This window comes from Drosophila mauritiana, chromosome X (assembly GCF_004382145.1).
Source record: "Drosophila mauritiana strain mau12 chromosome X, ASM438214v1, whole genome shotgun sequence".
Classification (NCBI taxonomy): domain Eukaryota; kingdom Metazoa; phylum Arthropoda; class Insecta; order Diptera; family Drosophilidae; genus Drosophila; species Drosophila mauritiana.
Window position 1 is genome coordinate 21,336,720 of NC_046672.1, and position 21,807 is coordinate 21,358,526.

General features: G+C 44.8%; 4 protein-coding genes across 6 annotated transcripts; all 4 read right to left on the reverse strand.

Annotated features, from left to right (window-relative positions):
* Positions 1-6,452: 6,452 nt before the first annotated feature.
* Positions 6,453-11,067, reverse strand: LOC117147241 (neutral alpha-glucosidase AB). The gene is made up of 5 exons (XM_033314055.1): positions 10,962-11,067; positions 10,266-10,395; positions 8,691-9,440; positions 7,046-8,531; positions 6,453-6,977 (listed from the first exon to the last, which is right to left on the reverse strand). Exons 2-5 carry the CDS (start codon positions 10,370-10,372, stop codon positions 6,546-6,548), a joined length of 2,775 nt encoding a protein of 924 aa, XP_033169946.1. The 5' UTR covers positions 10,373-10,395; positions 10,962-11,067; the 3' UTR covers positions 6,453-6,545.
* A 604-nt stretch (positions 11,068-11,671) lies between these two features.
* On the reverse strand, positions 11,672-13,888 carry LOC117146705 (tektin-3). The gene is made up of 3 exons (XM_033313118.1): positions 13,319-13,888; positions 12,628-13,215; positions 11,672-12,459 (listed from the first exon to the last, which is right to left on the reverse strand). The coding sequence occupies exons 1-3, from the start codon at positions 13,753-13,755 to the stop codon at positions 11,922-11,924; spliced, it is 1,563 nt and encodes a 520-aa protein (XP_033169009.1). The 5' UTR covers positions 13,756-13,888; the 3' UTR covers positions 11,672-11,921.
* Positions 13,889-15,253: 1,365 nt separating this feature from the next.
* Positions 15,254-17,418, reverse strand: LOC117146707 (NFU1 iron-sulfur cluster scaffold homolog, mitochondrial). The gene is made up of 3 exons (XM_033313122.1): positions 17,227-17,418; positions 16,911-17,167; positions 15,254-15,899 (listed from the first exon to the last, which is right to left on the reverse strand). Exons 1-3 carry the CDS (start codon positions 17,292-17,294, stop codon positions 15,373-15,375), a joined length of 852 nt encoding a protein of 283 aa, XP_033169013.1. The 5' UTR covers positions 17,295-17,418; the 3' UTR covers positions 15,254-15,372.
* Positions 17,419-17,956: 538 nt separating this feature from the next.
* On the reverse strand, positions 17,957-20,656 carry LOC117146706 (double-stranded RNA-specific editase 1-like). 3 transcript variants are annotated; one of them, XM_033313120.1, is made up of 4 exons: positions 20,516-20,656; positions 19,026-19,377; positions 18,305-18,882; positions 17,957-18,252 (listed from the first exon to the last, which is right to left on the reverse strand). In XM_033313120.1, exons 1-4 carry the CDS (start codon positions 20,576-20,578, stop codon positions 18,055-18,057), a joined length of 1,191 nt encoding a protein of 396 aa, XP_033169011.1. In that variant the 5' UTR covers positions 20,579-20,656; the 3' UTR covers positions 17,957-18,054. The 3 variants fall into 3 exon arrangements, with proteins under 3 accessions (XP_033169011.1, XP_033169012.1, XP_033169010.1); XM_033313121.1 differs by lacking the exon at positions 20,516-20,656 and adding an exon at positions 19,490-20,318; XM_033313119.1 differs by lacking the exon at positions 20,516-20,656 and having other exon boundaries at positions 19,026-19,483.
* Positions 20,657-21,807: the final 1,151 nt, after the last annotated feature.

Sequence of the window (21,807 nt, forward strand, 5' to 3'; positions counted from 1 at the left end):
GGGCAATAAGTGATATTTCTTTGTGAAAATCATACCTTTATGAACCAAATGATAAGCGCTATAATATTGAATAGAGCAGTACATTAATGTTTAGTATAGTACATGATGTATATAAAATAAAACGGAAGTATTAGAAAATTACTTTAAAGTACATATTAATGTCAACACAATTGTAATATCTTTATAATAATAACTATAGTCAAGCCAACTGAATTCTGCTGATACCTAATATATACATTTCATATTTACTAGTCATTGCATGAACTACATTTGGATTTTTGCACAACGTTTTACGTTCAACAAGTGCGGAGAACAACCAAAAGTCTAGACAGTCCGAGCAGAATTTTCTGTTATCGAGACAGCGACATACTTATCGGATAATATCGGAATTATCGATATAATCAACATTTTAATCGCGTTTTACAATTACTATTTTGTGATTTCCTTACCTTCACAACTGATAGTCCTCGATCGAAATACGTCGGCATTATCCGACTTACTAAAGCCGCCTTTCAAGCACCACCGATGGAATTTTACTTTGCAAATTTCATCCAAGTTAGTGCTCGGCAATAACAACATAAAGCGAGAGAGCTTCAATTAAAATAAATGCAGCACAAGCGTAAAAAGAGAAAAAAAACGCAGGGCTCGATGGGGAGAGGCGTCTGCAAAAAAAAAAGAGTGAAACAATAAACTTTGACTTGCTGACGGTGGCATTTGCGTGATGGTCCCAGGTTCCACATCCCCATACCCATGCCCACCCCTTCCACGTCCACGCCCGTGCCCCATGACCCATGTCCCATGTCCTATATGCCCTATATGTATGTGCTATCCTATTCCGGCTCTGTGTCTCTTTGCACCTGCATCACAGATCAAAGTGACAGCTCCCCTTTCACCACGCCCCTGGTCAAGTGCTGCACTTGTGTGCGTGGACCCGTAATGAAAAAGCGCGACGTGAGTAGTGCATAGGAGGGTGAGGGGACTCCAAGGTGGAAGGGGGCTCCGTAAGGGGGTAAATAAATAGGTGGAAGCGGTTGGCTAAAGCGGGTCTAGGAAGGCGGCAAAGGGGTAAACACAGTGAGATGAGTGTTGCCCCGCTGCCCGCCTCCCCTTTTATTACCCACTTTTTGTTGCCACAATTTCATTTTCAATTGGAAGTCCGACTCCTCCGCCTGGTCATCATGTATAGTATAATATTTGTATTGCATCTCGCCGAGCGATGACCAAGTGGACCCCCTCTTACCGACGCCCTTTGACCAATTGCAATGTCGTTTGTTGGCTTTATTTAATAAGAGAAAAGTCGCTTACATATATTTACCGAGCCATTCGAATCCAATTTGCGGCCAGCTTCAATTGAAGCCTGCCAAGGCAGGAATACATTTTGTTCTCAATATTTTTAAAATACATATTCGAATTTTTCCCAAATCGTCAAAACTTTAAATTACTCGTACATTATTGTTTAGTCCTTCTATTAAGTGCAAACCTGAAAATGTTATCAAAACATAGAAAATCTTTGTTACTGGGTTCATCAGTTAAAGTTCAACATCTTAATGGGTAGCTATTATTATTTTTTGAAATTTACAGTGAAGCTAAGAGGTTACAAGGTTTTTGCAACAGTCATTTTGGGAATTAGTATTGAATGCGAATGCGTTCCATCCATATATACCTAGGTAAAGGTTATAGGTTTTATACTTTTCTAGTTTTCAAAACGCATTTACGACAGCGATCCATGAAAACTAGAGAGATCTTAAAAAAAGATGGTTTACATCACTCTGGAAGTGCTGTAAGACAGGAAAGTCGAGAAGAAAGTGTTTTTTACTGCGAATATAACCATTTGTCGCCTGGTTAGCTCACGACCAATCGATCCTACAGCACTTCATCCTCCAGACACCTACTCTGCGGTCCCAACTAACTGGGCATTCTGGGCACCTACTCGATCGTCAGGTGTCCTAGGGTGTGGCGTCTTCTAGCTCGTCATCCTATATCAGATCTATCTTCCAGCCGCTCCTTGCACTGCAAGCACTGCACTCCCCTCCAGAACGATCTAGACTTGTGTGTGACACTTTTTGGCTCTCGCTAATTAAGAGATTACTTTGCAATACATTTCCAATTGTTTTCCAATTGCTGAATTTGCTTAGAAGACATGACAATCGAGGGAAAACTATGAAATGAGCCTTCGCTTCTGGCGGACCTTCTGCGTTCAAATTGGCACTGCATATGCAAAATTCCAGATGAATGGTGGTCATATCCGTCGCCTTTAAACAATTTTTCTTGTTATGCGTGGTGTTCTTACCATTTTTGCGTTTTTATCCAAATCTGTCTGCGTTTGGCTATTTTTTCTCCGCCTTTGTTTTGTTTTTTCATAAGAATTTTTTAATTTAACGCTCAATAAGCTTTTGCCGCGTTTCGTTTTGGTTTTCCGTTCTTGTTTTTGTATAATGTTTTTTATTTGGTTTTTGGTCCTTCATTCTCATTCTCTCACTCTGCTTTTTGGATGCGCTTAATTTTTTTTGCTGTCTAAAACGCAGCAAAGACGAGATATGTATGTATGTGTGTATCATGTAGATGGCTTTAGGGGAGAGCAACTACATTTAGTTGAGTGTGCCGCACACTGAGAGAAAGAACAGGTCTACTAAAATTTCACTATATGGCTATTGGTTAGTTCTGCGATTATAAATTCATTTTTAGGCAACACACTTTGTCTCTATTGCGAGTAGTAAAGGCTATTCGATTCGTCCTCTTCGATCTAAAGTAAAAGACAATTTTTCTCAGTATCGGAGGAACTCAAATAGGAAGGAGAATACCGAAATCCAAATCATGAACGTGTACGCATCTGTGTGTGCGAGGGTAAGTGTGTGTGTGTGTGGCATTCGACCAAGATTGATGGGAATTTAAATTGAGCATTTCGTTATAAATATGCGCGCGTTTTACTGTGTTTTGCGGCAGGTCCCCCGAAACTAACACGCCTCCCCCCGATCTTGGCCCCTCCACATCCCTCCACTATTTTCTCTGGATTACATTGCGTGGGGGGGAGGGGGGCTTTGGTTTGGTAGCGTGGCAAAGGCGTTCTGACATGGGGCGTGGCGCCGCACTACGTGTGTGCATCCGCACTTAACTTGACAGTCAGCAAGTCAGCCAAGTGCTGTCGTCAGTCAGTCAGCTACATACATACATATGTATGTCCGCCATCCCCATCCCCCTTCCCGTCATGCCACTATCCCCTTATCTTTCCCCCAACATACCACCCTCTCGCTCGCACTGGCTTCGCCAAACTGCACAGTGGCCGAAAGAAATAGGCCTAAAATGACAATTATTCGAAACTTCAATGACTTCACATTTTCTAAACAACCTATTTTCGGACTATTCCATAAAGCTGTCGTGCCATATATTGAAAAATTTGGACAAGTTTCTCTACTATCGGATACCCATAACTCAGTTGAATTCAGGCCAATACTTGGACCCGACTGAATAGCTATGCTATATGTAATAAGATTAATATAAAACAGGTATATCTAAAAACATATATACATATATCACCCTGTAATTTTATACCACATTAAAAGGATGTCTAACAAACACATTAGACACTGTGCTTGTGAACAACAATTTGAGCATGACGCACATAATTCAAACGCATCAAAGCCAATGCATTGAGAAAAACAAAAACAATTTTTGCGAATATTGTGCTCGAATTTGAAACTTAAGTTTTAAAACGCATCTTTGGGTGGCGAAAAACTTTGGCTAAAAAAAATACAAACAAGAGAGAATGCTATATTAGAGTTCCCCGACTATCAGATACCCGTTGCTCTGCTAGTGAATGCGAAGCCGAAATTTCATTATTTCTCTGGGATATCGATAGATATTGGGGAATAAAATGAAAAAATATTTGGGTGTGGAGTGTGCGTTTAAAAAAATTTTTTGCAAATCGATAGAAATTTACAAGACTAAAAATGTGAAAAAATATAAACACGTTTTCCAAAAGGGTGGGTGTGTCAGTGTTGGGCGGTTTGTGGGCGTTCGAGTGGGCGTGGCAACATGGGTCAACAATCTTGCGATGCGTCATTTTCTCCAGAATCTGAATGCTGAATCTCAACCTTCTAGCCTTTATAGTTCCTGAGATCTCGACGTTTATACGGACAGACGGACGGATCGACTGTGCTATTGATCCTGATCAAGAATATACATATATACTTAATATATTCGGAAACGCTTCCTTTTGCCTGTTACATACTTTTCACTTTTTTACTCTAACTGCACAGAACTTTGGAATGGCATTGCCATTTTTTTCAGTACACCACCCAATTTTCGGAATTCAAATCCACCCATTGCTGGTCGAGCAGGGATGCTGCTGTCAACGAAGTCGGAATTGGGGCTTAAGCATTGTGGAATGGGGATTGGGAATTGGACGGGAGTGTGGTGAAAGGACCCTGAAATGATGGGAGACGAGAAGTGCTACTGACATTTGTTCTATTGCTGACGTTGCGTTCAATGTTGCACACAAAAAATTTGGATTGGTTAGCCTGAGACAGTTTCAAACACCGCAATATGGTAGCAACTGCCCAAATGAACTACAAGTAAAATATAATTAAAAAACAAAAAATGCCAGCTGTTGGAATATTTTATACATTAAACAGTTCTGAAATGGATATATTGCTGCGTTTTTATATCAAGAAGGACCTGAATCGACTCCTACTGTTAGTAAATGGATCTACTAGACTATATTTGGTGAAATATGATTCCTTGTGCATTTTGCATACTTATCTCCAAAACTAACAGTCCCCACTGCTCGAGTAACAATTAGGAGTATCTAGCATCTTCAGTGGTTTTTGGAGATACTATCGGACTGCGACGAATGGACCTAAAAGCTCAGCTAATTTTCTAATTTTGCAATGTAATGCGCTAGGTTAGCCTGTGGGTTGCGATGGGGAGTTCGCAGGCCACGGAAAAGCCAAGGATCCCAGAAATGCCAAGGATGTGCTTGTTGCTATTATTGTTTTTGCTTCGCTCGCTTACCCCTTTCAAATTCTTACAGAGCGCATTAAAAATAATTATGCTTATGCTGCCGGAAAATCTGCTGACCTCCATACAAGTGCTCACATGGCCACATCCGTTCAAAATGCTAAAATATATATGCATGCACATGTGTATGGGGTGGTACACAAGTACGAGTATAGGGGGAAATGACCGCAGAGAGAAAGTGGCAGTGGAAGGGAACCGAAGGAAGGCTGCAAAAATATTTTAACAACATTCTTAAGCTCAACCGAAACGAAAAGTTATGAACATTTTTATGAAAATACATCTAAGGCCGTCGGGGGTCAGAGGTCAGCAAGTGAAGTGGGGGCGCCGCAGCCCATTTTCTCGCCCCACTGACTTGGAGCCACATTTTAATTGAAATAACTTTGATAATGTTGCCCACATCCGGGAAGGAAATGAATAAGAACAGCCACCAAGCGAAATCGGGATGCAGTTGGAATAAATTCGTTAAGATCAACAAAACTTATCAATATCAATATCTTATGGGTAAGATAAATCCCATGAGCATTTAATTCCGCACAAAATAAAAAATGCACACAACTATGGTAAAGAAGTTCGAATTAAAATCAGATCGAAAACCAAGAAAGCAATCATTCGATCGTACGATAATTAATTGCTTAATAACCCTAAAACGAGACGTTAAAAGTTTGGCAAATTTCTTAAGCAGTGGAATTAAGATAACATTTAAATAAAACTTTGTCTTTTCAACTGCATTTTGCACAAATCTCTAGCTTGATTACCTATGGGAACTGAAATGCTTACCCGCTGGCATCCTTCACAAAAGCCGTAGAACAAAACGGTCCTGTATCATATATTACCATAAAAATTCACTTACCATTCGACATTTCAAACATGAACACAACAATGCAACATAACTGGGACATTCTAGGACATTCGCCTTTTCTCCTGAACCGTGCACTTTTACCGGCACATTGCTATTACTCGTATGATCGAAGGACCACAGCAGGTTTTCATTTTTATGGTGCACTTCGTCACTACGCCCCACACTGAATGGTCTACTAATAACTTAAGTATTGAGTGTTTCTTCGGCCAATTTTTGGTATAGCCGCTCAAAACTGCGGTTTGTCATGTTCGACATGTAGAACAGACACAAGACTTTGAAAAGATTCAAGCAGATTACTAGCTAGGGCTTGTTTCGAACAAGAATATATACATATTGACAGATACTTTAAATGGTGCTGGGCTTATTGCTACTTTCCCTCTGGGCAATAATTTTACCAATAAGAAATCGTTCGTACAGAAAAATTTGTATATTTATTGAAACATAAATTGCGTTCAACTTGAGTTGCACTCTCCGAATGTTGAATTGATGGAATTGCAAAGAAGGAGCGGGGGATACTAAACGAAGGCAGTTAGGGAATCTATTATTTGAGTTTGCCTGGAATAGGAGACGGTCGAGGTGATGCTTAAAACATTTAATGGCAATTTTTAAGATGCACAAAATTAAAATATTTAGGAGAACATTAATACACGGCGCACATTGCGACTACAGACTACGCAAAGTTGAGTTTAATGGCGAAGTCGACGTCCATCTTGACGCCCGGCTTGCGCACGACGACGGTGTTATCATGCTGGAGCACCTCCAACTGCTGGCTGACGCCATTCACCGTAATGCTGGCGCTGCTGGGCACCTTCTCAAGTCCGGCGATCACGATTCGCTCGATCCAGGCAAGGGTCTTGTACTTGGGCTTGCCCACGAAGCTGTTGACCAGCTGGTCGTGGGCGAACTCGTAGTTCACGTGGATGCGCTGTCCCTGGCGGTACGCGTAGGACTTCTCGTCGTCTAGGTAAAGGGAACCGGCTGCCTTGCCCTGACGGTCTAAGCAGATTATCAGTGTGTACGGATCGTGCAGCATCAAGGTTGAGGCGCGGCGCTGTCGCTCCTTCTTAGGAACAATACTGCCACCACGCTGCCAAACGGGGATCTGTAAGGAGTTTGAAAGCATAAAACATAATTAATGTGACCTTTCAAAAACAGAAAAACGCCTCTCACCTTGAAATCATCTACTGGAACCGACACATAGCCGGATCGTTCCTGGCGCTGGTAAGTATCCACATCGTACCACCAGTCGCTGTTCTTTTTGTCATCTATTGCCGGGAAGTACACGTCCACCTTGCTGACGCCCTGCTGCATGACGGGTCTTACAAGCAGGCGATCTTGCACCAGCAGCTGGCTGTCAACGCCGAAGGCCTCCTTATCCAGTGGATAGTGAGCTAATAATGGGCGAATTACCGGCTCTCCAGTCAGCTCCAGCTCGTAGAATGCGGTGTACCACAGGGGCAGATATGAATAACGCTTGATCACAGCATTTTGGATTACCTGGCGAGTGCGTTCTGGGAAGAGCCATGGCTCCCGGCGCTTAGTGTCGATGTGTGCATGAGCCCGGAAAAAGGGCAGGAAGGCACCGGCTTGATACCAGCGCTCCAGCAGCTCAGTATCTGGGTTTCCAAAGAAGGCACCGACATCGGCACCGCAGAAGGAGAAGCCGGCCACCGCTTCCGTGAGACACATCTTGACGGAGTGCTGTAGATGAGACCAGTCCGCAAAGTTGTCACCCGTCCAAATGGCAGCATAACGCTGGGACCCAGCAAAGTGGGCGCGTGTGAGGATGAAGGGCCGCTGGTTGGGATCGCGCTGCTGCAGGCCCGCAAAGGAGCCCATCAAGTGCATGTGACCGTACAAATTGTGCACGTCGCGGTGCTCCCAGTTGCCGAAGTGGATCAAGTCCTTGGGCGCCGTGATCTCAGGACCATTGAACACCGATGGCTCGTTCATGTCGTTCCACAACATCACATCTGCGGTGACTGTTTGGAACTTGTCCAGCGCGTACTGGCTGGCGTAGTACTCTCTGACCACGGGGTTGAAGAAATCTGGATAACTAGCCGCTCCCGGCCAACACCAGCCCTCGTAATCATTGCCCTCGCGCGTTTTCACATAATAACCACGATCCGTGCAGTCGCGGTGGAAAAAGTAATTATTATCCCGCTTGATGTGCGGGTCGACTATCACCACCAAGTGGCGACCCAATTCTGTAAGATTCTTGATCATTGCCAGCGGGTGCGGGAACTTGAACTTGTCCCAGGTGAAGTAGCGCTTGCCATCTGTATGCTCGATGTCCAGCCACATGGTGTCCATGGGTATGTTGTACTCGTCGAATTTCGCTGACACGGAGGTTACATCCCTCTCGTCGTTGTAGTTCCAGCGACTCTGGTGGTAGGCCAGAGCAAATAACTGAGGCAACTCGTGCGTTCCAGTCAAAGCCGCGTACTGCTTAAAAGCGTCCATGGGCTTGGGTCCCAGCATGATGAAGGCGTCCACGATGCCCGACTCCGACATGAAGTGGGCAGCCGGAGGAGGAGTCTTCTGCGAGCCGGATACAAAATTTACCAGCGAAGATACAACATTGGTCTCCGAGGTTTGGATGTCCACCCAAGTTTCAGCGGCATTCTGCCAGTAAACACCCGCAGTGCGTTGCGCTCTGGAAGATATTAGAAATTAGATGTTAAAATTTGTTCTAAACAACACTTCGTATTATAGCATTAAACAGTGTACACAGCCACTATGGGCGATCAGCAGTTCGCCAGTTTTTAAGCTTTTAACTTACCTATAGTAGTAAAAGAACTCAAAGGAAACTCACCCATGACCATAGATTACCGGCACTGAGCCATATAGGGCCATCTTGCTGTCCACAATGTATTCGAACACATCCAAGTTGTACAGGCGGTAAGGATCCGTGCCCGAGGTGGACTTTAGTATGAAGCTGTCGGCGTGCTCTGGAATACCGAATAGAACTTTGGCTGCGGGGAACGAGAAGTCCAGAGCCACAGCTTCCGGACCGTAGGGCTTAGAGTCGTGGTGCGATTTGAAGTTCTCCTCCCATGCACCAGGATCATCGATAGTATCTGCTGCTTTAGGAGTTTCGACAGCGGCATCCTGCTCCTGCTGATTCTCGTTTTCCGGCGGGTGGAAGGTCTGTTCCTGGGCCTTCTGCCGCAGATGCTCGAAGTACAACCAGTTCTTGGCATTCACCGAGACCACCAGCACGTCGTTCTCGAAGAAATCGATGCGGAACGGGTCTCCGTGGATCACAGCCTTGTTCTTCTCCGATGTGATAACGATCTCTCCATCTGTTTCCCGCTGGACACGAATGCGTCCGGCCTGGGTTGGGCCCTTAAGAGCGTGCTCGACGCGATATCGTGGTCGAAGTGGCTGCTTCTCATCTATCTGCAAGCGGAAGGTACTGCCCTCCAGAGCCTCTAGCTTAAAGGCGAACTGGTGATGGTTCTCCTTGTTAACGAGATCAGCGGTCAACGAATCCGCATAGGTGTTCAAGGTGCCGGGAATTAAGGCGTACTTGCTGCCCGATCCCTGAATCTTTCGGGAGCGTCTGAAAACCATAAATAAAATCATCATCAAGTTATGGTGTTCCTATAAAGCAGTCCTTTACAGCCGCAAAAACAACTTGAATTATCAATATGTGGGCTTATTTCGCTAAATATTTTCGAAATTACAGTGGACTAGCACTTTGAGTGCAGCCAACTTGAGCACCAAAATGTTGAGTTTAAACGTTGTGAAACTACTAGACACTTTCTTTTTAAGTGGACATTTAAAAACAACACAAAGCTACAGAGGGTAAAGTCTGCCTTCCTAGTGCGTTTCATTGACGAAAATATCAATATTTGGAGAAAAAACAAGAGAGAATGCTACAGTCTAGTTACCCGACTATCAGATAACCGTTACTCAGCTAGTGTGAATGCAAACGCGAAATTTCATCATTTTTCTGTGATATCGACAGATTTTGGGGAATTAAATGACAAAAATTGTTCAAAAGTGTAAGCGTGACCGGTTTGGCGTCTTTAGGGCGTTAGAGTGAGCGTGGCAAAAAGTTTTTGGAAAATCGATAGTAATTTAGTACTAATAAAATTATGAAAAAATATTCAACAATTTTCAAAAATGTGGGCATGGCAATTTTGGGCGGTTTTGGGACGTTAGAGTGGGCGTGATAGAAATTTACAAGAAAAATAAAATGATGAAAAAATATCCATCACTTTTCGAAAATGTGGGAGTGGCAATTTTGGGCGGTTTTAAGTCGTTAGAGTAGGCGTGGCAAAAACTTTTTTTTTGCAAATCGATAGAAATTTACAAGACTAATACAAATGTGAAAAAATATCCCCGTACGTATGCAGTGCATCGTGTACAAAGCCAGACTTACCGACAAAAACTGCTCTGCTCGCAGGTCTTAAAGTTCCCGGGGTCCACTCCGTCGGCCAGGACGAAAAAAGCCCAGATGATGGCCACGAAGGCCAGAGCGAATCGCATGGCGGCTTGTCCTGTGTTTCGACCTGAAGAGCGGGAAAATATATAATTAACAAACTACTACGGACTCGTCCGATTTTCGATTTTGTTTTCTAGTATTATCCTATTTTGCTCTACACGACGCGGCCTACTGTAACAGTAACAGTAAATGTAACTGTCAAGATTACAGGGAATTCGATCCTGTTGCTTCGCTCTTACATTGCTTACACACAAACGGCATTCTTTCAAGCCATCGTGTGTGTGCGCGCGCGTGTGTGTGTGTGGGGCCCACCGCTGCAAAATGAATGTACACGTCAGTCGTGGCCCAGAAGGTGGGACGGAGCCGTTAGGCGAAAATGGTCGGAAAATGCAGCTTGCATGCAGCTGGGCTACGGATTACCCTCTAATCAACCCCTGGCAGGGGATATGCGCACTTGCGGGGAAAATCAGATGGTGTTGGTGTGTGGTGCAGCTGACTAGCACGGAAAAGTTTTGATTATGGTCGTAAAAATATGTCGCCGGTTATTAATGCACTTTGCGCTGCAGGACTTTCGGGAGATCCGCTGATCCATTAAAACATTGGCCGTGCATCCGTCTTCGTGTAACTCCAAACCTTTAAGTTTCAAACAGCTCGCCTCCGGTTGAATTCTGGTTAATAACTTTTATTAAAAATCTTGCATAGGACACAATCAATGTGACCGTCGCTTGGCTGTTTAAAGATGCAGTACATACACCAAAGTGTTCACTTAATACCAAACATAGCAAAAATACCAACCCCACTATTAGTGTGCCTGTACGTTTATTTTATGGCGGCAATTTTAAAAAATGTCAATATTCTTAGTGTTTCCAAAGCATCAAAACATTTTCTAAGCTAGGAGAAGCTAAGAGCTAATGGATTCCAATAATCAAAAGTGACAGACGAAAACTTCAGAAACACACAGACCCAACTTTCGTAATTTGTGCCAACATACACATCATAAGCTATCTTTTATAGTGCAATTCAGTAACTGTTCTTCAATTTACAAGTCGGTTACATTAATAGTTTACAACTCTGTTATGCACATACATGCATGTATATTTAATGTATATGTATGTATATTATATATATATGTATGTATATTATATATACATGTATATGTATATTTGTTTATATAAGGCAAGGAAACTAAAATTAGCTATAGCACTTGTAGCCCATCCCTTGTCATGCATATGTATGTATGTTTTATAGGGCCAATGAGAAAGAGAATGTTGGATCATCTCGAAGGAGTTTTCAACAAATGCCATCTAGTCTTAAAGTAATCTATCAGCAGTTCCGTTTATGTAATATATAGATTTAAAATTTATTTTTATTCTTGCTCCTAATAATTCCGAATAGTTAGTACACCTATTTTTCCATTTGATAGTATATCATATGTGCCAGTAAAAAGGATAACTGTGCTTCAGCGGGAGACTGCAGTTTGTCTCTTGAAGTGGACACACACAGAAAAGCCAAGTTAAGAAAACAGGTGGCGGAAAAGCGAGTGGGAGTGCGGAGTCCAGAGTCCAGAGCCCGGCGTGCGGTTACGGATACGGATCAGTACTTGATCAGATTGCTGACCGGAAAGGAGCGCCGGAGACTCATGCACTTCTCTCTGTCGATGAACAGGGCATTGACCTTGTTGCGCAGATCTACCTCCAAGGTGCAGCGCGTCTTTAGTAGGCCCTGGTGGGTGGCCTCCGCCTCCATCAGCTTGTGGTGCAGCGTCTCCACGGCACCCTGGATGTCCTGCACCTCTTGGACAAGGCGGTCCTGGGCGTGGTCCTTGCACAGCTCGACGCCCTCGCGGTGGGAGCGGGCTTCCAGTCGCGTCTGGGCCACTTTTAACGGCCCGGACTTGTCCTGGATGGCCTTCTGCAGCAGGAAGAGATGCTTCTCCATGTCGAACAGCTCCTGTTGGACCTTCTGCAGGTGCAGCTGCACCCGGTTCTTCGCCTCAGCCATCTCCTGCGAGCGGCGATCGAAGGCGTTGTTCGTGTTGCTCCAGAAGTCCCACACGGTGGTGGCCACCGAGTTGACCACACTCTGGGCATCGCTTCGCAGCTGGGAGAGCTTCGCGCGCTCCGCCTGGGAGCTGTGGAAACAAGGGATAGAAAAGGGTACAAGAATCTCGATTTTGGATGCGATTATGATTAGCTTTCGGCTCAATGAACGAATCACCTCTATAGGCATCCTTTACTCCTACTCCTTTAAGCTAAATAATGGGTATTCGATAGGCGAGGCACAAGACTAATGGACTCACCGGCGGACGTGCTCGCTGCTGGCCTGCGCCCAGGACTCCTGGGTGCTGACCGAGGGATCGAACTTCTCGATGCCGCCGTAGTAGGTGATGCCGCGGCTGTGGTTGTTCAGCTGGTGGCACATGGAGTCGATGCCGAGCGAGGATTCCTTGTGCGACACATCGTCCTCGAGGAGATGCTGGGCGCCACGGCAGTCGAGGGCCTGCTTCGAGATCTTCTCGTGCAGGCCGCCCAGGCGGTCACGGGAGTTCCTCAAGTTGTTGATCTCCACGAGGAGGGCCTTCTCTACGATGTCATGCACCTTCTCCGTGCCCTGGCGCGACTCACGGTGAAAGAGGCACTCCTGGGCGATGTGCAGCGGTATCTCCAGGTCGAGGAGCGCCTTGCCGCACTGCCGCTGCAGCTCGTTGATGTCCGACATCTCGGCGATCAGCTTCTCCAGCTCCGCGTTCAGCTCGTTGCGCCAGAAAGTCAGGTCAGTGATGCGCTCGCCTAGCCTTCGGCCGGCGTCCCTCTGGCCCGAGGTGGCCTTCTCGTCCGTCTCCCGCATTAGACGCACTGCGTCATTCCGCATGCGCTCCGAGAGGTTGCTGAAAGACACGATGAATCATGCGGTTGTCCTTCTTGCAATAGTATGGTACCAGATATTCATACATACATATCTGTCTTTTCAATAAGGAGCTAGCCACTTACCGATTCATGTTCGACTCGGAGTACTTGGTCATGTTGTTGTTGTACCACTCGTTGCTGGTGTACCGCGTGTAGAGGGCAGCCCGGGCGGCGTGCTGCGGATTGCGATCGAATCCGGTGACCAGGTTGGGGAATATCATGCCGTCCGTCTTCATGCCCTTGGGCAGGAAGCACTGCTTGGTCAGCTGGTTGGTCACCGGCTGCTCGGGCATATGCTTCACCTGGATTAGCTCATAGGCCATAGCCGGGCGCCACGGGTGCTTCGTGGGCGTCTCGTAGGCGGCGCCAACTCTCGGCGGGATCGAAGGCCCCATGACGGGCTCCATGCAGGGCGGAGCGCCCGCCTGGCTCCATGGCTGCAATTGGGAATACATGACCGTGGTTGGCGGGATGGGCGATCCGCCGGATCCGGCTCCGACACCAGCCCCATTGTGACTCATCGCGGTCGAAGGTATCGGTTATAAGTCGAATCGTTGGGATAGTGAAGTACTAGTAATTTGTGCCACTTGGAATTTGGACTGGGTGTTGGGAACAAACGAATGATTTCAAAAAGCACAGATACGTTCCCATTCGAGGAGTGGAGTAAACTAAACTAATCTCAGACTGTGACCGGGTGACAGGGCCTAGCGTTCAAAAGTGGCCTACTCCGTTTGCTCACCGAATTTTAGCCAAGTGGCATCGCAACAGAAATAAAGTAAGCTATAAAGCATAATGTGGTATGTGGCATGACTCCAGCTCGATCCATATATCGAACGAAAAAGGATCAAATGACATGGCTGATGCGATATCGAAATCAACGTGATAGTCCTCCATGCAGGAAGCAGACATATAGATATGCCTTCTGGGTGCCCACCTACATCTAAAGCAGCTACATCTTGGCCAGGTGCTCCACTACTTTTCAGTGCTGCTATGGTAGATGAATGCCAAGATACGAAACTACATACATACATGCATAGGTGCAATGGGTAATGGTATGGGTTAGTGGTACATAGGACTCCATGAGGTTCCGGTGGTCCTTGCGCTCGTTATACTCGTTCATGTCAGCGGTGGGCCACTTGTCCAGAAGGTTGCCCTTGACCAGGCGGTGATCGAAGATGCGGTTCTCGAGGTAGGAGTGCTTGTGGAACTTGAGCACCTCCTGCCCCTTGAGCGGTGCCATGGTGCCGGCGAAACGTGAGTCCTACTCGGGGTTTGGAGCACTCACTATCGGTACACTGGATCGCAACAGCAGGTTCTTGAGCGTTTCTGGCGCCTTTTGCTGTGGATTCGGGTAGCGTTGGCTCAGATAGTGATCCTCGTTGGCCCAGCAGAGCATTGGTCGACGGACTTGATATATTACCACTTCTCTTCCTCGGAGATCCCTTTCCTTTGGGTCTGTGCGGTCCTGCGGCTCTGGATAGAATGGTCCCAGCGCCAGCGCTCGGTGGCTTCTTCTCTGGCGGGCTTATTGATTAAACGGTAGCCTGGCAGCGGTATCGCCTGGCAATGGGTTCCTTTAACAATTTGTGGAATCGATGGCAATGACACGGGTTATTGACCCACTTGCCAATGAGGGTCAGACTGGGCCGTAGGCCCCACTGAGTTAGTTTCTCAATTATTGACCTTGCTTAGTGCCGAATTAATTAGGCTGTTGGTTTTCAATTGATTAGCTTGAAGACCTTATCCTTATCGAACCCACATTTTCAATAGTATTGAATGAATGCATTGAATAGATATTCTTAGTGGGACGTTCTTATATTCCCTTCTTTTTTAATATATAAATATCCATTTATAAATGAGGCACCTTTTGCCATTAAAGAGGGAATTTAAAGGAGTTATTTATAAATTTAAATTTGCTCAAAGAAATTTTAACAGTTTAAACAAGTGTAAATTTCCTTTGTAACCCCAAAGATCAAAGCTCGAATAATAGTTTCTGTACATCAGTTCATGCACAAACAGTTAAGCTTAAAGCCGTAGATTTATTTAAACAATCAACTAAATGTACCTTATGTATACAACTAACTATTGGCTTCACTAGAGAATTAGCACCGTAAGCAGGGACATTAAAATAAGTCCCTCTAATGGGGACCGCCGCCACTGGGCTCCTGCTGCTTGAGCGTCTTAAGGTTCTTTTCGAAGCGCTCAAACTCGCTGTCGATCATCCTGTCTGCCTCGTCGAAGACCTGCTCAACGGACTCCACCTCCGGTATGTAGAACTGCAGCATGTTCTGCACGCCGTTCTTCAGCGTCACAATGGAGCTGGGGCAGGAGGAGCAGGAGCCCTGCATCTTTAGCTTGACTACGCCGGCCTCGTAGCCCATGAAGACGATGTCGCCACCGTCCTCCTGGACGGTTGGCCGGATGCGCGTGTCCAGCAGCTCCTTGATCATCATCACCGTCTCGTCGTCATCCTCGAGAATCTCGGTGTCCGCATTGGGCTGGGCATCGTTGAGGACTGGCAAGCCGCTGGCGAAGAAGTCCATTATGACGGCAAACACCTCTGGCTTAATCAGGCTCCACTCGGCGCCCTCCTGCTTCGATATGGTGATGAAATCGGCGCCAAAGAACACGCCCTTAACGCCCTCCACGCGGAACAGCAATTTGGCTGCGGATCCAGTGATAATTGCAAATAGAAGTACATTTCATTAGGATTATATAATATCAAAAATTGGAAAGTTACAACGATCGGCCGTATGCATTATTAATCTTGTGGATCTAACAAAAATGTTTGGTTTCCAAGAACATCTAACAATTCAGTATTATGGCCTCCAGATGGAGTGCTTCCACTTGTTGTGCGCAAACTAGTTGCGCATTAATTAGATAGAGACGCAACACTTTAGAACCTACAAGAATGTGTTCACAAAACCCCATTTTTTTAGAACGAATTTGTTTTTAAACCATTTTTAGAACAACTAAAAAAAAGAAATTATTGCACATATTGAAAAAGGCATTTAAAAAACAAGCTAAGTGGTTGCACTTCGAGAGGCTGCTTTAAAATCTGAAATAATTAAATTGTGATTATTTAGATAATTCTTTACATTTTTCATTATGGGTGGCAGTAGAAATATCTAAATTCTGCGACTTTGTGCGTTAAGAATTTGTGAACAGCCAGGAACGTAATAAGTAATACTCAATTTTTCATCATCAGTATATATATATACTGATAGTGCTAGTAATGTAAATTGTATTTATATATATTGATTAATTTCTAACTGAATTACCCAGTTTACATTATTTTGCACCTTTTCATTCTTTTTCAAGAATGAATAATTATAAAAATGTCCAGTTTTTCCCTACACTCCCTACCAAACCAAAACTACTTCAAATTAATGAAAGCATAGTTTTTTCAAATTTAAATTAGTTTGCTAAGAACACTGAAGAACGCCACCAGATCCACCTTGAGCTCTACCATTGAAGATATAGCGCTTTCTTCACAAACTGCCTACGTTTTGCATCAATTTCGGGGTGGAAGCATCAAGTATCTCTCTGCTAAAAGATAACCGCCTATTTTGGAGGTAACCAGGAAAACTGGACCTTTACAGCAATGTGATCTTTTCGGCCACCCGAGAACCGATTTATGGGATACGCAGGGAGCCGCACGTGGATCCTTACTCACCCAAAGGACTGCTGTGGGCGGTGGTTCCGTTGGGGAAGTCGTACGTGTTCCCCTTTCCCAGGACGTCCACGCCGGGCAGGAACTTCAAGCTCTCCGGATTCGGAGTGTCCTGGGTCTGGATAAACATGCTCCTTCTGCACGCCACCGGCATCCGCAACTCTAGCAGCCCGCGTCCCGCAGACTGACCACATCCCCATTCCTGGTGACCCGCTTCGCGATGGTTACGCGTGTTAGAGATGCCCGCAAAACTGCGCACCCTGGAGAACAGCGGCAATGGGTTACTCCTGTGGGCATCGGGTGATCGTGGAGTACTTACAGTTGCCGCGACCCCAGGCGCGTGTTTCGCAGCGTATTTATAGCCGCTTGGGACAGAAATTTCGACATATCGTTCGCTTTTGCGTTTGATAATAAAAACTAACGAAAAGTCAGCTAACAGCTGCTGAAGGGTTGCCAACGCTGTTCGATTAGTTTATGGTGGGAAGCCAGAATAGCCAACTAGCACGGACCAAAACCCTGCTGCGATACCGTTTTACTAAACAAATTTATAATTGGGCAACATTGAACCAATACTCGCAAGTATGAGCGCAACAAATCAGAATACACTTGACAATTTTATATTCAATACTTGTATTTATGTGTTCATGTTTTTAAAAATCAAGTAATTTACCACTCAAGACCTAAAATTAATATTGCTCTATCTAGTTAACGACAAAAAATGTAATTCACTGGTAAGCAAAATTTTTATTTTATACCCAATCTGCCACCGAAATGCTCTTCTGTGGAAGCGATTTCATAATAAAAAAAAACAAGCCAACAGTGTATAACAAAATACACGGAAAAAATTAATCAGCATTACCAAGGAACCTTGCGTTAAAATTATTCGGATAATCTTGCAGTTCAAGATTACTCGTGGTTGAAAACGGCTGCGGCCCACCTAAAAAATCATAAGTAAGAGCTGTCCCAAATGCAAGCTAAATTGGTAAATTCTTGTTTAATATGCCTCTTCACCTTCACAGAGAAGGAATTCTTTGAGTTGCGCATTTGACGTCAGGGACGCAATCTTCTGATTGCTGGCCGTTAAGAGAGGCGTGTTGGCGAGGTGTGTTGCTGTCGGCAGTTGGAGTCTGCGGCTGGAGTTGGTGTCTTAAGTGGTGTCGCCGTAGGTGAAGTTTGTGCCGAATAGAGAGTTGCACACTTTCACGGCCACGTTGCGACGGGCGATCTTCTTGGATCTGCCGTGGGCGTGGAATTCCTGGTTGTCCACCGTGATTCCCAGATGCTGCATGCCGTTGGTATTGTCGCCAGATGACCCGTAGTTCACGTAGTTGAGTTCCGGGCGCATCTGCAGGGGAATTGATTACTGACAGTGAATATAGTGAGGTGGGCTGGCCTACAATGCAAAGAATGGTCGCCGGGTGCATGGTCTCCCAGCCAGAGGGTAGCTCCGTACGCACTGGCGGCTTCTTTAGCTCCTTCGGCGCGGCGGGAACTGGAGTTCCGGCATCCTCTCCGGCCGGCTGGGCAGCATTGGCCGAAGCGTGCATCTCGGGTACGACATAGCCCTCGCGCTCCCACTCCGCGAACAGCTTGTAGATGGCAAACGAAGCCAGATTCAACATGGGCAGATCATCATCCGGTGCATCGGCCTCATCCTCTTTAGTGTCTATTGGCTCCGCACCTATCTCAACCTGGTGAATACGGGGAGGCTTAGGCGTCATCTTCGCAATTATAAAATCGCGCCAAGCCTTCTCGCAGGCCGCGTTCTTGGCTGTCATCTTTGAGGTACCCTTGCCCTCGTACTGATTGGAGTTCACAGTGACAACGGCCGTGAATCCCCCGTCGGTATTGCTGACGATGGTGAAATCGCTGATGGTCACGCCCTTAACCTCGTTGAGGGCCATCAGAGCGTTCTTGGGGAGCATGGACTTGCGCAGCTGGCGGTTCTGTCGCAGCTTCTTGTCCCGAGTGCGTTCTACGATCGAGTTAAAAGACATATATGTTATTGTAAAAATGTTGAGTAATTTCCAGTCTGTCCTTCCATAAGAACTCTAGTGATTCGTGTGTGTGTGTGATAAAAGTCTGGGAAAACAGATCACCAAAGAATTCCACGCTTACCAGACGACTTCTTGCGCTTTTGGAAGATCTTTTTAAATGGGATCTTGCCCCCGATGCCGCTGGCACTGGTATTGTCCTCTATAATGTCGACGGACGGTTCATCGTCGCCAGAGATCGGCTCCTCCTTGATGATAACTGGCAAGGGCAGCTTCGAGGCGATGGCGTCCGCATCCGGATTTTCCTGCTGGACGGACGAGTTCGGCACTTGAACGGGGACAGGAGTCGATGGCTGCTGAACAGCCACCGGAGTGGCCGGTGTCGGATATGAAGCCACCGGAGGAGACTGCTGCTCCTGGACATTGGCGGCCTGCAACGGCATTTGGATCAAAGGCTTGACGGTGGCATTGGGATTCTGCGTTTGCGAAAGAGTTAACCGATTAGTTAGCAAAGGCAACGGGCTGGTCCAGTGGGTCGACAGAAAAGCGACTCGCTGGCCAACGGAAACCATCAAGTCGTCAAATTACCAGGAAGCGTCAGGGTGGTCGGCTGGTCAACTTAAAACCATAGTTCAGGAAATAGCCATGGCCATTCCTGCGACCCAAGTGCCCCGAAACGAAGCTCTGCACCAGCGGAGCAACCTGCCCAGCGACTGTGGATCTAACAATTCCCTCATTCATTTTAAGGGGTTAAAAACAGCAAAGTCCGATTAACAAATAAATGCAGTCTTATGGTGAGTTAATTTTTCGCTAATGTATTCTGTTGCAGCGAGGTTCGAGAAAATCAAATTCTAATTCTAATAGTTTTTCTCCGATATGCAAAAATAGAGTAATTTTTAATGACTAGTGCTCTATAAGTTACACAATTCTAAAATAAGTTAAATTATTTCTTTCTATTTTAGTAAGAAACAAATCAAACACGAATTCATTTTGGACTTGGAATAGTATAGTTATGGGGATCCTTCGGTCATCGGCTGAGCTCATGGTCGCCGGCTCGTTTCGGGCACTTTCGGTGGAGTGAATGGGCATTGCTATCTGACGCAAAACTAATAATTTTAGTTACAATTTTGGGTGAATGCATTTTCAGTAGCCATAAAAGTTAGCGATAACCGCAAGTCCAGCGTGAAACCATCGCAGTGCTAGCCATCTCTGGTTGATCGAAAGCACGAAGGGAGTGGAATGAGTGCACTGACCAAATGGGTGGGATACAAATGCTATGGAAGAGGGAAAGGTGGGGGTGGGCTGGAGGGTGCATTGTGGATGCTGGTGGAATTCGGACAACGATCTGCAGTGCAGACTCTGCACTTGCGATTAACCCGCTTTTAGTGGCTATTGCAAATGAGTTCACAATTGTAATAAATACACACACTTTCACTTTGTGCGCTGCAAATTATAGAAATAAAATCGAAAACTTTGTTATTTCACAAATCAAATATGGATGAGTCCAACAATGGTTTTTGTTTTCGTGATCTATTTTCACTAGGAACACATCTCTTCACAGGGAAGTTTAAACTCACACTCCTGCACACACTTGGAAAAATTGTAGATTCTTACGTAAATGCCTCCAAAGACAAATGGCTTGTTGTTTTCCGCGAGTGGACAAAGATTTCCCTCCATCTTGATTTTTTCGTTTTTGTAATTTAATTTTTCACTGTTCAATCCCAGAGATAAGCTTACTGCGCTGATGGGAAAAACCTAAATAGGGATGTAATGCATATATCAGAATATATCGATATTTGTTTCACATATTTTGAAAATCGATTCTTGTATTAAATATATTATAGACATTTCACACTGGTCATAGTAATATAACCAAGTGAAGGGATAGAAAGACGGCAGAAAATGAGCGCAGACAACTGATTTTTTTCTAAAATAATTGACAATAATATAAAAATAACACGAAAATGCCTATTTGAAGTGTCTAAATGTTAATGCGAAAATTAAAAATTGCAACAGTATTTCTGTATTTCTTGAGAAATTCATAGCTTTTAGAGCGTGTGCATGTTAATTCCCTCAATTTTTTGTGACTGACTTACATTTGAATATAGTAAAAGAATAGTATAAAACTCAAACCATACCATACCCGCAACAAAATTATTAATTTAACGCACAAAATTTTTGTTATGATCGTGGTTTATTTTTTGACCACAAATGTATAGTACTTTTAAAATATTTAAGCTGAAGACACTGTGCACAAACGACGAGTTAGAAAATGGCAATGCGATAACGTATTAAATCGTTTTCATGACTTGCAAACACAATTTGGCAGTCCGCAGCGTGGGCAAAATCTATAAGGTTCCAATCAACGAAAAACAGAAAATGTGTTCACACTGTTTTAACAAGAGTTTTGCGTTTCCTCAACCACAGCAATAGGAAAGTATGCGAATTTATGAAAATTAACACCGAATTAAGTGAATTAACTATCTGGGTTGGGATTAATCGCCCAGTTTTTAATATTTTTCATATATTAAACAAATAATATTATTCGTCAAAGTAAGGTAAGATACCTGTAACTCAGATAGTGGTAGTTCGATGGAGAATTTTCGACATTCTTTTTGCACATCTATAGAAAGTGCCAAGACAAATAATTTTCAGAAAAAAATGGGAATATTTTTGAAAAGGGTTGGCATGGCAGTTTTTGGACAAACTTGCTGCATCAACTGCTCTAGAATCTGGAGCATAAGTCTCAACGCCCTGACTTTTTATAGTTCCTCAGATCTAGAAATTCATACGGACGGAAATGGACAGATCGCGGATTTTATTATTTTACGAAAATTTAAGCAGTAGTCAACCTGCGCTGCATAGGCATACAGGCTTAGCCCAACTAGCCTTTAAGGTTCGCGAGG

Coding starts and splice junctions, on each gene's coding strand:
- LOC117147241 (XM_033314055.1), bottom strand. CDS start 10,372: ATGCGATTCGCTCTGGCCTTCGTGGCCATCATCTGGGCTTTTTTCGTC. Junction 9,441..10,265: donor GAGCAGAGCAGTTTTTGTCG/GTAAGTCTGGCT, acceptor TATGGTTTTCAG/ACGCTCCCGAAAGATTCAGG. Junction 8,532..8,690: donor CCGGTAATCTATGGTCATGG/GTGAGTTTCCTT, acceptor AATATCTTCCAG/AGCGCAACGCACTGCGGGTG.
- LOC117146705 (XM_033313118.1), bottom strand. CDS start 13,755: ATGAGTCACAATGGGGCTGGTGTCGGAGCCGGATCCGGCGGATCGCCC. Junction 13,216..13,318: donor TCCGAGTCGAACATGAATCG/GTAAGTGGCTAG, acceptor CGTGTCTTTCAG/CAACCTCTCGGAGCGCATGC. Junction 12,460..12,627: donor AGCAGCGAGCACGTCCGCCG/GTGAGTCCATTA, acceptor TTGTTTCCACAG/CTCCCAGGCGGAGCGCGCGA.
- LOC117146707 (XM_033313122.1), bottom strand. CDS start 17,294: ATGTCGAAATTTCTGTCCCAAGCGGCTATAAATACGCTGCGAAACACG. Junction 17,168..17,226: donor CGCCTGGGGTCGCGGCAACT/GTAAGTACTCCA, acceptor GCTGTTCTCCAG/GGTGCGCAGTTTTGCGGGCA. Junction 15,900..16,910: donor CGCCCACAGCAGTCCTTTGG/GTGAGTAAGGAT, acceptor CTGGATCCGCAG/CCAAATTGCTGTTCCGCGTG.
- LOC117146706 (XM_033313119.1), bottom strand. CDS start 19,473: ATGGTTTCCGTTGGCCAGCGAGTCGCTTTTCTGTCGACCCACTGGACC. Junction 18,883..19,025: donor AAAGCGCAAGAAGTCGTCTG/GTAAGCGTGGAA, acceptor ACTCGATCGTAG/AACGCACTCGGGACAAGAAG. Junction 18,253..18,304: donor CGGCGACCATTCTTTGCATT/GTAGGCCAGCCC, acceptor ATTCCCCTGCAG/ATGCGCCCGGAACTCAACTA.